Source organism: Moschus berezovskii, chromosome 18 (assembly GCF_049115385.1).
Source record: "Moschus berezovskii isolate FMDL1 chromosome 18, NW_MosBer_1.0, whole genome shotgun sequence".
In the NCBI taxonomy this organism is placed as follows: Eukaryota; Metazoa; Chordata; class Mammalia; order Artiodactyla; family Moschidae; genus Moschus; species Moschus berezovskii.
In genome coordinates this window covers 45,303,593-45,317,062 of record NC_142477.1, presented here as the reverse complement: position 1 = coordinate 45,317,062, position 13,470 = coordinate 45,303,593, and the positions used below count along the sequence as shown (strand labels likewise).

At 38.1% G+C, this 13,470-nt stretch overlaps 1 protein-coding gene across 1 annotated transcript in view; it reads right to left on the bottom strand.

Moving 5' to 3' along the window:
* CCDC152 (coiled-coil domain containing 152) overlaps positions 1–13,470 on the bottom strand; it is a 41,818-nt gene that overhangs the window by 12,438 nt on the left and 15,910 nt on the right. The window contains exon 3 of the mRNA XM_055421752.2: positions 13,380–13,448. Coding sequence (XP_055277727.2) covers positions 13,380–13,448 — 69 coding nt within the window. The remainder of the gene's footprint in view (positions 1–13,379; positions 13,449–13,470) is intronic.

Here is a 13,470-nt window from a genome sequence, read left to right as displayed (position 1 = left end):
GTCTGTGTATGAATACACTGGAGGAAGTGCAGTGGGAAGAAGGGGTAGTGGGTGACAGGAAATCAGGTAGTTTATGTCTGACAGGTTTCATTCTTTCTATGAAATGGAAAGTAAAGTAGGTTCAAAGAGAAAGAAATATTTAAAGTTGGGGACTTAAAGAATGAAAAATTTAAAAGCCTGGATAAATTAAGGGTATATGTGAAACTAGGACTCAAATTAAAATGACTTTGAAATTTATGTTTTTTTACCAATAGCCTTCAGTGCCTATAGCACTGTAAGTCAAACAAGTGTATGGCTGGATTGATCTGTATTTGAGGATTAGTACCGTTTGTATTCTAAGATAGGTGAGGGAAACAAAACCACCGTACAAAAAAGATGAGGGACTTCCCTGGTCGTCCAGTAGTTAAGACTCTGAGCTCTCAATGCAGGGAGTCAGGGGTCGATCCCTGGTCAGGGAACTAGATCCCATAAACTGCAACTAAGACTTGGTGTGGCCAAATAAATAAATAAATATTTTTTAAAAGAAGATGAGTTGATACGCTAAGCTAAACTAGAAGGAAAGGAAGGTTTAATCTTTGAACAACATTTTTGAGAACCATAGTTATATTTATATAATGCCCTATTAAGTACAAATAGCTGTGAAAAGAAGAGAAGCGAAAAGCAAAGGAGAAAAGGAAAGATATAAGCATCTGAATGCAGAGTTCCAAAGAATAGCAAGGAGAGATAAGAAAGACTTCCTCAGTGATCAATGCAAAGAAATAGAGGAAAACAACAGAACAGGAAAAACAAGAGATCTCTTCAAGAAAATTAGAGATATCAAGGGAACATTTCATGCAAAGATGGGCTCGATAAAGGACAGAAATGGTAGGGACCTAACAGAAGCAGAAGATATTAAGAAGAGGTGGCAAGAATACACAGAAGAACTGTACAAAAAAGATCTTCACGAGCAAGATAGTCATGATAATGTGATCACTGACCTAGAGCCAGACATCTTGGAATGTGAGGTCAAATGGGCCTTAGAAAGCATCACTACGAACAAAGCTAGTGGAGGTGATGGAATTCCAGTTGAGCTATTTCAAATCTTGAAAGATGATGCTGTGAAAGTGCTGCACTCAATATGCCAGCAGATTTGGAAAACTCAGCAGTGGCCACAGGACTGGAAAAGGTCAGTCTTCATTCCAATCCCAAAGAAAGGCAATGCCAAAGAATGCTCAAACTACCGCACAATTGCACTCATCTCACATGCTATTAAAGTCATGCTCAAAATTCTCCAAGCCAGGCTTCAGCAATATGTGAACCGTGAACTCCCAGATGTTCAAGCAGGTTTTAGAAAAGGCAGAGGCACCAGAGATCAAATTGCCAACATCTGCTGGATCATGGAGAAAGCAAGAGAGTTTCAGAAAAACATCTATTTCTGCTTCATTGATTATGCCAAAGCCTTTGACTGTGTGGATCACAATAAACTGTGGAACATTCTGAAAGAGATGGGAATACCAGACTACCTGACCTGCCTCTTAAGAAACCTGTATGCAGGTCAGGAAGCAACAGTCAGAACTGTACATGGAACAACTGACTGGTTCCAAATAGGAAAAGGAGTACGTCAAGGCTGTATATTGTCACCTTGCTTATTTAACTTATATGCAGAGTACATCATGAGGAATGCTGGGCTGGAAGAAGCACAAGCTGAAATCAAGATTGCCGGGAGAAATATCAATAACCTCACATATGCAGATGACACTATCCTTATGGCAGAAAGTGAAGAGGAACTCAAAAGCCTCTTGATGAAAGTGAAAGAGGAGAGTGAAAAGGTTGGCTTGAAGCTCAACATTCAGAAAACTAAGATCATGGCTTCTGGTCCCATCACTTCATGGGAAATAGATGGAAAAACAGTGGAAACAGTGTCAGACTTTATTTTTTTGGGCTCCAAAATCACTGCAGATGCTGATTGCAGCCATGAAATTAAAAGACGCTTGCTCCTTGGAAGGAAAGTTATGACCAACCTTGATAGTATATTAAAAAGCAGAGACATTACTTTGCCAACAAAGGTCCGTCTACCCAGGGCTATGGTCTTTCCCGTGGTCATGTATGGATGTGAGAGTTGGATTGTGAAGAAAGCTGAACGCCGAAGAATTGATGCTTTTGAACTGTGGTGCTGGAGAAGACTCTTGAGAGTCCCTTGTACCGCAAGGAGATCCAACCAGTCCATTCTAAAGGAGATCGATCCTGGGTGTTCATTGGAAGGACTGATGCTAAAGCTGAAACTGCAATACTTTGGCCACCTCATGTGACGAGTAGACTCACTGGAAAAGACTCTGATGCTGGGAAAGGTTGGGGGCAGGAGGAGAAGGGGACGACCGAAAATGAGATGGCTGGATGGTATCACCGACTCTGTGGACATGAGTTTGAGTGAACTCCGGAGTTGGTGATGGATAGGGAGGCCTGGCGTGCTGTGATTCATGGGGTCGCGGAGAGTCGGACACGACTGAGTGACTGAACTGAACTGAAGTAAAACTTAGGAAAAAATGAATTTAAGTAAAATAAAATTTTGCATGTTCAATTTGCCCTACTATTTCATATCTATCATAATTTTGACATTTTTTTTAAACCAAAACTCTTCTCTTGATAAGGCATGATGGAGAAGGAGGGGTGCTTTACTTTTTTCTATATTCACTGTTGTTAACCACTAGGTATTTTAAGGAAAATCAGATATATACTTATATCAGGAAAAAGTCAGTCCTGATTTAGTGTGTGGTGAGGGTTTGAAACAGAGCAAGAATCTGTACCTGAGCCAGACATTAAAGGTGCCCATTTAAAAATTCTCTTTGTTCCTGCTGATCAATTTGTAGTGCTCTTTGTATTGTAGATATGAACTACGTTGGTATTTGAAAACACTTTTATTTCAAATAAATTATTTGCTTTTTGACTTTTGTTTTACATGTAACATGTAGAGTTTACATTGTTGTTGTTTGTACTTTTGTTGCATTTTTGTTAAGAAGGTGTGTTAGGTCTTTTTTTTTTCTTTATATAGTAACCGAGGTTCCCAGATTGGTTAAGATGATATCCCGCAGCTTTCTATTGTTCCTTTTTGCACTAAAGTGTTTTTTTTTAATCCATCTGGAATTTATTTTTGATATGGTTGGAAAACTTTCCAGATGGTAAGCTAGTTGTGCCAGTACCATACTTTAAAATATCATTCTTTTTCAGTAAATTGAAATATTCCTTGCATAATACATTAAGTTAGCAAATATTGGGGCCTGTTTCTAGAATTTAGATCATTCTTTCCATGGATGTATTTTTCACTTTCTATGCTAACACCATATTGATTTCATTACAATGGCTTCAGAGCATGCTGTTTTCTGGTAGTGGAAGTCCTCTTCCCTTACGTTCTTCTTATTTTTCATACTTTCTGTTTTTGTTTGTTTCTTCTGTCAAATGAACTGTAAGATTAGCTTATGCAATCTTCTCCTTTACCCCTAAATTTAATATTTTAAACTACATGAAATGTGTATATTAAGTTCAGGAAAATGACATTTTAATGATGCTAAGTTTTCCCTCTGCCAGAAATATTGATCAAGCCACTTCAGTACTATTGCCTAGAAAATCCCATGGATGGAGGAGCCTGGTAGGCTGCAGTCCGTGGGGTTGCTAAGGGTCAGACACGACTGAGCAACTTCACTTTCACTTTTCACTTTCACACATTGGAGAAGGAAATGGCAACCCACTCCAGTGTTCTTGCCTGGAGAATCCCAGGGACGGGGGAGCCTGGTGGGCTTCCGTCTATGGGGTCGCACAGAGTTGGACACGACTGAAGTGACTTAGCAGCAGCAGCAGCTTTGGCATATATGTAATTATGCTAAACAGAAGCACATAACTTACCTATGAATTAAAGTCATCTACTGAAGAAATAGCTAACCTCCTTAATATTTTATACTGCACCTCAGTTGGCTTTTTGTTGGCTTTCATCTGTAGTATAATCCATGTTATTATTATAATCCATGTTATATTATTATTGTTGGCACTGCTCTTTTTCATCATCTTCCCAGATTTTACATTAGATTTTCAAACACATATTTCCACTTCCTTAAGGCTACTTCCTTAAGGTATAAGGCTCTTGCTGCACTGGCTGGAGTAGAGATAAATTCAGATAGCATCTTGATCACTGTAGAGTCCACCTGGTCCTGATATTTGACAAGGAATTGCTCTCTAACCTGAGCTAGACTTTGCTTTAAATCCAGAAAGAAGGAAATGGTCTTCTAAGAAACATGAATGACCAAGCAACTCGATCATATCCTTTCTTACTACTTCTGTTACTTCTCTCTATTAGCCAAACAAAAAATGATGACATGGAACAAAAGGGAAAAATAGGGAAATTCATAGTTATTCTTCTTTTCAGTCTTTTTTTACTCATCAGTAAGCAGAAGGTATAAAGTGTTGGTAGAATGTGCATGTCTCAAGAATTAAAATGAATGAAAAATGGTTGAGGTAGTTTTGTGTAGCATTTCCACTATTCTGGTAAGAATGAAATAGCTATACATGTATAACTATGAAGTATTAATCGTGTACTTCTGTACTTCCACATATGAGTTGTGTTCTTTGAATTTAAAACTAGTTTGTACAACAGAAAGATGAATAGTAGAATTCATGCTCATAATTAAAATTAAAAGCATTTTTCACTGAGACCAATATTGAACAACAAATAAAATATCCTGACAATTGAGAGAGACCACAAAAGAAAGGAAGAAGCTTTACATTTCAGAACCTTTAATGTTATTTTTTTTCCTGATTTTTGAACATGGGCTCCATGTTTTCACTTTGCACTGTGCCCTGAAAATTATGTTGGTGGCCACAATTATTTATAGGTTTTGTTCTTTACCTTCCTTTTAATGTTCCTTTAGGAAATCTCTCTTGGAAGGTGGCAATTTTAAAATAATGAAGATTCTACAGTATACATTCATAAGAAGTCATTTCCCCATACTTAAAGATGCTTATATAAATATGATAGCGTTCGTCAAAAGATATACTATAAGCTAACAAGTCAAAATCACTGCAGATGCTGATTGCAGCCATGAAATTAAAAGACGCTTGCTCCTTGGAAGGAAAGTTATGACCAACCTTGATAGTATATTAAAAAGCAGAGACATTACTTTGCCAACCAAGGTCCGTCTAGTCAAGGCAATGGTTTTTCCCGTGGTCATGTATGGATGTGAGAGTTGGACTGTGAAGAAGGCTGACCGCCGAAGAATCGATGCTTTTGAACTGTGGTGTTGGAGAAGACTCTTGAGAGTCCCTTATACTGCAAGGAGATCCAACCAGTCCATTCTAGAGGAGATCAATCCTGGATGTTCATTGGAGGGACTGATGCTAAAGCTGAAACTGCAATACTTTGGCCACCTCATGCGACGAGTTGACTCACTGGAAAAGACTCTGATGCTGGGAAAGGTTGAGGGCGGGAGGAGAAGGGGACGATGGAGAATGAGATGGCTGGATGGCATCACCGACTCTGTGGACATGAGTTTGAGTGAACTCCGGGAGTTGGTGATGGACAGGGAGGCCTGGCGTGCTGTGATTCATGGGGTCGCGGACACGACTGAGCGACTGAACTGAACTGAACTGAACTGAACAAGTCTGATTATTTTAAGAAGGTCTTTCTCACAATTATGTTGAAAGAAGTATTTCTACATTTTTCAAACTAATTTTCATGCGAGCATTATTTTTTTCTTAAGTAGTAGTTGATCATGGATTAGCTTAGTTTCTCATACAATTCTTTTATAGAATAACACTGAATATATGCTTTTGCTCTTTTTAAAACATTCTGATCAGTGATCAGTTTTGACTAAATCATTTTGTTTAGCACAATTTTATACAGTAAAGCTGCACTGTCCATAACAATGTCTTCCTTAAAATCCACTCTTTTAGAGTATAAGGGCTCAAGTAAATTTAAGTTATTCAGGCTCAGTTCAGACATGAAAAAAGCACTATTAAGTTTTAATGAATTATTTAGAGAAAATTGGTAAATATGTTTGAATTCTACTGATTTTGGAGGTGCTCTGTATTTTTGGCTGATTTCACATCTCTATTTTTTTCTCTTTTCATTGCCCATGTGTTTAAATTCCTGAAATTCAATTGATCTAGGGCTGGTTATATAGCAATAATTCTCCTCTAGTGGAAAAAAGGCTCTGAATCTTGTTTTCTTTGCCCAGGCAGTAATAACCACTGATGATAAGGTAGCAGGTATAATGTCACTATCTCTCATATAGTGAATTACTGAGATTCTCCTAAAGTAGAATATAGAATAATGTATTTACAATAATATAAGAAACAATATAAAAATATTCCTATCATTTATGATATATTGTGATGAATCCTACTCTATGTTCATATCTTGAACTCCAAATACATATTACTTCAAAGATAGAATGAATTCATTCTTTGAATAAAGACCAAATTGGGAAGCAGAGGATACGGTAATGAAGCAACAAGAAAATAAAGGTTCATAGTATAAAGGGCTGCCAACACTCTTGCATAATCTACACAATGGGCCCTTGCCTTTCTCCAGCCTGATAGACAGCACAACAGATGTCATTAAATATTGTTTCATGACTTTCCTTCTCTGTGTCAGGTTATCAGTAATAAATGAAGAGCTTCTTTGGTCCTTGACAATGAGAACATCTCAGAAAATATATTTAATTTAATCATCCAATCACTCATGAGAATGAGAGACTCAAGTTTTCCCTTAAGTTATGAAATTCTAATGCTATTGCAATAAATGGTTTGTTGTTGTTCAGTTGCTAAGTCATGTCTGACTCTTTGTAACCCCATGGACTATAGCCCCACCAGGCGCCTCTGTCCATAGGATTCTCTAGGCAAGAATACTGGAGTGGGTTGTCATTTCCTTCTCCAGGGGATCTTCCTGACCTAGGGATCAAACCCGAGTCTTCTGCATCAGTGGCCAGATTCTTTACCACTGAGCCATCAGGGAATGGTAAGAGGGATCATCCACTGTCTCATATGTAACTGGTAAAATATTAGGAGGGAATAGGCAGGCCAACATAAATAATAAAATTACAAAATCTGAAAAGTAGTGACAAACAGATGAAGTGTTCTCAACTAACAGTCTCCAAACTCTCATAATTGTGTGCCCTGTTAATAAAAATAATGAGAATGTACACCCCAATTCTTGTCTAGTTATTTACAAATTATATATATATATCACTTTAGTATTGTATATAATTCTTAAGATGGATACAAGTAGAAGTTACGAACGTGAACTAAAGAGGAAAAAAATGTTAATTTATTCTAATATTATTTAAAGCACTGTTATAAAACTTTAAAATTATTGAATCACTATTATTAATAAATTTTAGTGAGATAATGCCACTGGAAATGCATCAGTAGCTTTTACAATGTTGATTTAACTCTTTGATTATGAAAGTTTTTTTAATATTCAGGCTGTCTTGATACTTTGGTTTGACGGTACAAATGCATCACTGGCTGCACTTACTAAACCACAACAGTCATCCTTGGGTTTCCCTTGGAGATTAGTTGCAGGACCACTGTGGGTACCAAAATTCATGGATATACTCAAGCCCTTTACATAAAATGGTGTAGTATTTGCATATAACCTATGCACATCCTGTATATCTTTTTAATTTTTTTTAATCTCTAGATTACTTATAACACCTAATACAAGTACTATGTAAATAGTTATAAATACAATGTAAATAGTTACTTTTGTTGTCCAGTCACCAAGTAATGTCAACTCTTGGCAACCCCATAACTGCAGCATGCCAGGCCTTCCTGTCCCTCACCATCTAGTGGACTTTGCCCAAGTTCATGTCCATTGAATCAGTGATGCCCTCCAATCATCTCATCCTCTGTTGCCCTCTTTTCCTGCCTTCAATCTTTACCAACATCAGGGTCTTTTCCAACGAGTAAGCGGTTCGCATCAGGTGGCCAAATCATTGGAGCTTCAGCATCAGTCCTTCCAATTTAGTCTTGATTTCCTTTAGGACTGACCTCTTTGCTGTCCAAGGGACTCTCAAGAGTCTTTTCCAGCACCACAGTTTGAAAGCATTAATTCTTTGGTGTTCTGCCTTCTTTATGGTCCAACTCTCACATCTGTACATGACCCCTGGAAAAACCAAAGTTTTGACTAGATGGACCTTTGTCAGCAAAGTGATGTCTCTGCTTTTTAATATACTGTCTAGGTTGGTCATAGATTTCCTGCCAAGAAGCACTCAGTTCAGTTCAGTTCAGTCACTCGGTTGTGTCTGACTCTTTGCGACCCCATGAATCACAGCACGCCAGGCCTCCCTGTCCATCACCAACTCCCGGAGTTCACTCAAACTCATGTCCATGGAGTCGGTGATGCCATCCAGCCATCTCATTCTCTGTCGTCCCTGTCTCCTCCTGCCCCCAATCCCTCCCAGCATCAGAGTCTTTTCCAGTGAGTCAACTCTTTGCATGAGGTGGCCAAAGTATTGGAGTTTCAGCTTTAGCATCAGTCCTTCCAATGAACACCCAGGATTGAGCTCCTCTAGAATGGACTGGTTGGATCTCCTTGCAGTCCAAGGGACTCTCAAGAGTCTTCTCCAACACCACAGTTCAAAAGCATCAATTCTTTGGCGATCAGCTTTCTTCACAGTCCAACACTCACATCCACACATGATCACTGGAAAAACCATAGCCTTGACTAGGCGGACCTTTGTTGGCAAAGTAATGTCTCTGCTTTTTAATATGCTATCTAGGTTGGTCATAACTTTCCTTCCAAGGAGTAAGCGTCTTTTAATTTCATGGCTGCAATCAGCATCTGCAATGATTTTGGAGCCCCCAAAAATAAAGTCTGACACTGTTTCCACTGTTTTTCCATCTATTTCCCATGAAGTGATGGGACCAGATGCCATGATCTTTGTTTTCTGAATGTTGAGCTTCAAGCCAACCTTTTCACTCTCCTCTTCCACTTTCATCAAGAGGCTTTTGAGTTCCTCTTCACTTTCTGCCATAAGGGTGGTGTCATCTGCATATCTGAGGTTATTGATAATTCTCCTGGCAATCTTGATTCCAGCTTGTGCTTCTTCCAGCCCAGTGTTCCTCTAGTCTTCTAATTTCATGGCTGCAGTCACCATCCTTAGTGATTTTAGAGCCCAAGAAGAGGAAATCTGTCACTGCTTTCACGTTTTCCCCTTCTATTTGCCATGAAGGGATGGAACTGGATGCCATGATCTTAGTTTTTTTAATACTGAGCTTTAAGCCAGCTTTTTCATTCTCCTCTTTCACCTTCATTAAGAGGCTCTTTAGTTCCTCTTTGTTTTCTGCCATTAATAGTTACTGCTGCTGCTGCTAAGTTGCTTCAGTTGTGTCCAACTCTGTGCAACCCCATAGACAGCAGCCTACAAGGCTCCTCCGTCCCTGGGATTTTCCAGGCAAGAACACTGGAGTGGGTTGCCATTTCCTTCTCCTAGCCCTTGGCAAATTCAAGTTTTGGTTTTTTGAAACTTTCTGAATTTTTTTTCAAGTATTTTCAGTCTGGGTTGGTTGAATCCATGGAGGCAGGACCTGCAGATATGAAGGGCCTGCTGTCCTCATTTCTCAGTCCCAAACACTGATTATGCAAAAGTGATTTGTTTTTGAAATTCTGTCAAATCCATCTTCCTTGATGTTATTAAAAGCCTCTCAAAAGATTTTTGGAAACAAACATTTATCAAAGGGTTGAGAATCATTGTTAGATCATTGTTTGAAGAATTATTAATTGAATTTAGCATTTCTATGCCAAGTTTAATACACAAGTAAGAATATTTAAAGTTGACGCATTTTTGACCCCCAATCACTTAATGATGGAACCATTTCTAAATATTCATTTGCAAACAGTTCTGCTATAGATTAATTTTTTCAAAGGTAGTTATACATGGCCAACATTGGCTGACATTTCATCAGTTATGATAGTTTTTCATTATTTTTAAACTTTTTAATGTGTCTGAACTTGTACAAGGGTAGAAGTGACAGCTCTGCTACTTTTTTTTTGCTATTTTTTTATTGCTGATTTGTGCTTGCATTATTAGTATTATTGTCAAACATATTTTATTTCTTAAAGCTTCTGTCCAGTTTGAAAGGATTATTTTGATTGTAAGCAGCTAATATATAAATCCTCTTAAGCAGGTCCATGTAGACTGTACTACGTATCAGTACACTGAGATGAGAAAAAGTAAAGATGCAACTGTTTAGCTTTAGAACTCCCACTCTCCTTGGGAGAAGAATCTTGTGTATCATAAATGATATATAACTGATATGCAGAAAGAATAAAGAATAACGTTCCATTATTAAATTTTCATAAAATTATTTGCCTTCAGTTCAGTTGCTCAGTCGTGTCCCCATGGACTGCAGCACACCCAGCCTCCCTGTCTATCAGCAACTCCCGGAGTATACTCAAACTCATGTCCATTGAGTTGGTGATGCCATCCAACCATCTCATCCTCTGTTGTCCCCTTCTCCTCCCACCTTCAATCTTTCCCAGCATCAGGGTCTTTTCCAATGAGTCAGCTCTTTGCATCGGGTGGCCAAAGTATTGGAGTTTCAGCTTTAGCATCAGTCCTTCCAATGAACACCCAGGACTGATCTCCTTTAGGATGGACTGGTTGGATCTCCTTGCAGTTCAAGGGATTCTCAAGAGTCTTCTCCAACACCACAGTTCAAAAGCATCAATTCTTTGGCACTCAGCTTTCTTTATAGTCCAACTCTCACATTCATACATGACTGACTGCTGCTGCTGCTGCTAAGTTGCTTCAGTCACGTCCGACTCTGTGCAACCCCATAGACGGCAGCCCACCACGCTCCTCTGTCCCTGGGATTCTCCAGGCAAGAATACTGGAGTGGGTTGCCATTTCCTTCTCCAATACATTAAAGTGAAAAGTGAAAGTGAAGTTGCTCAGTCATGTCCGACTCTTCACAACCCCGTGGACTGTAGCCTACCTGGCTCCTACGTCCATGGGGTTTTCCAGGCAAGAGTACTGGAGTAGGTTGCCATTTCCTTCTCCAGTATATGACTGACTACTTTTAATAAAAAATAAGCATTAATAGGAATTGTGTTGTTTTCTTTCTGCATCTCAATGGATCATCTTTTACACAGCCCATAAGCACCTACTGAAAAGACTGATGGATGAGAGTAAAGGGAGGTATCATTTCTCTCATAGTGGCTGAAGAAACTCTTAAGCTTAGAGGGCAACTGATTCAGTAACTCAATAATGCAGTCAAGACACCATGTCCTTTTAGTCTTTTCTTGCTGCTCTCCTCAATGTTGTCATCACTTTCAGGTTGAAAGCAGTTTGTAACAATTTCAGGCATTATATGCAGACTTAACAACAACCAGAAGAACAGTTTTTTGGAAGAGAGGAAAATATTTCAGAATCCCTCCCTTGGAATTGGGGTGTAACTAGCTTCTCCTGAGGCAGATGATCACGTGGATTAAGAATGAATCTTAGAAAAAAAGTCAGGTTTATATTAAGAAAAGGAAATAGTTTCTGGGGAGACAGACATTTATAACCACTGTAACCTTGATAAGCAAATTATCCATACAATCTTGAGAATCAAAGAGAAGAAAGACAGGTAGTTCACATCTATCATGTTGGTCAAAACCTGTAGGAGAACTGGACAAATGAAATCAGTGAATCACTATTTCTTCCTGTGAGGCAGCACGGGCTATCCATTTTCCAGAAATGGATTATTAAAAAATCTGTACTACCATATCTGTGAAAATATAATATTCTTGACTGTTGGTTGATATTTGATAACCTCTTATGAAGCAATATGTTTAACATGTTTATAATCAACTTTCTGGAACTTCCAAGTATTTAATGTTAATTTCTGGTAGATGTTTTATTTGAACAAAATCCTGGAAAGAGTTGAATCCTGTAAAGGATTATGAACAGTTACATTAAAAAAAATGCAGCTAGGTGTCATATTTAGTCAGAGAAAGGAAAAGTTGTTCTGAGCCCTTGGCACTGAGATGGAAAAATGAAAGCCCAAACCAGGTGTAGGATAGGGATCAAATACTGGGAAAAAATGAGCAGGATGCTAGAACCAAGTCAAGGAAAAACCTATGGGACATACCGTGATCAGACATCTGGAGGAAAAAATTTTAAAAAAGGTATTGGAGATGGTATAGTTCGCTGTCTACTACCCTTCTTGATCTCCAGAATAGCTCTTAGTGGTGTATTAACATGGAAATGAATCCTTATGTACTGCAGATGCTGTTGGGCAGTGTAAGTGTGAAGTCTTCTGATCTAATTTCTATATTTGTTTCATTAACACTTGAGGAAATATTTTTTGAGGTAAAGCAATGGGAAAAAAGTAAGAACTAATAGTAATTCTTAAAACATTATAAGGAATAACACATCAAATCAAATAAATACCATGTAAGGTCAGTATTGTATCTCCCCTACATATGTAAGGTAGTTTCATTATGAGAAAAGGAGAGGACTAAGATAAAAAATTCTTATTGTTTGTTGTCAGTTTTATGATACCTTGGAGGCAATTTAGTTTAAACTCATTAATATAGTAGAGGAACATCCTAGGAGAAGGGATAGGCTACCCACTCCAGTATTCTTGGGCTTCCCTTGTGGCTCAGCTGGTAAAGAATCTACCTGCAAAGTGGCAGACCTGGATTCAATCCCTGTGTTGGGAAGATCCCCTGGAGAAGGGAAAGGCTACCTACTCTAGTATTATGGCCTGGAGAATTCCATGGACTGTAGGTCATGGGGTTGCAAAGAGTGGGACACAACTGAGCGACTTTTATTAATTAATTATAGTAGAGGAAAATGCCACTAACATTGCACTGTAGCTAAATTAAAGCAGGACAAAACACTTGGTTGCCTTTTTTAGTCAGTGGTGGCCTATTGGCTTAGCACAACTATACAAGTAAGACAAGCTGAAGATGTTGGCCTCATTTACACAAATAAAGCCTCACTTAATGACAGAAATTAAATAGTAAACTAAACTATCACTGAAGTTTGAATAGAATACTCGTGATGTAATTACTCATAATACCCATCCTTTAAAACTGAACACAAGGTTATTAAAGACCAAGAATACTACTGAGAATAAATATACTTCTAACCTTTCTAAAGTAATAAAGAGAATTATAATCAACTATAAAACCCTGATGTTCTTGTCAGAATATGACTGAATTGTTCTGTTCAGCATGACATTTCTTAATTTACAATAATTTAGGAAGATATTATTGAGTAGTAAGGAATCCTGCTCTTAGCTGATAAATTTAACAAGATTAGAATAAGAGATTACTGGCAGCAATGTAAAAACTTTCTATTCTTAAAGATGCTTAAATACAACCATATATATTTTTTTATTTTACTTTTTTTCTAACTTACCCTTCAAATTATGTTGATATTCAATGGTATGCTGTAGCCCTTTTATCATATCATGAAGAGTAGCACATTCTAAAACATAAAAGATAAATCT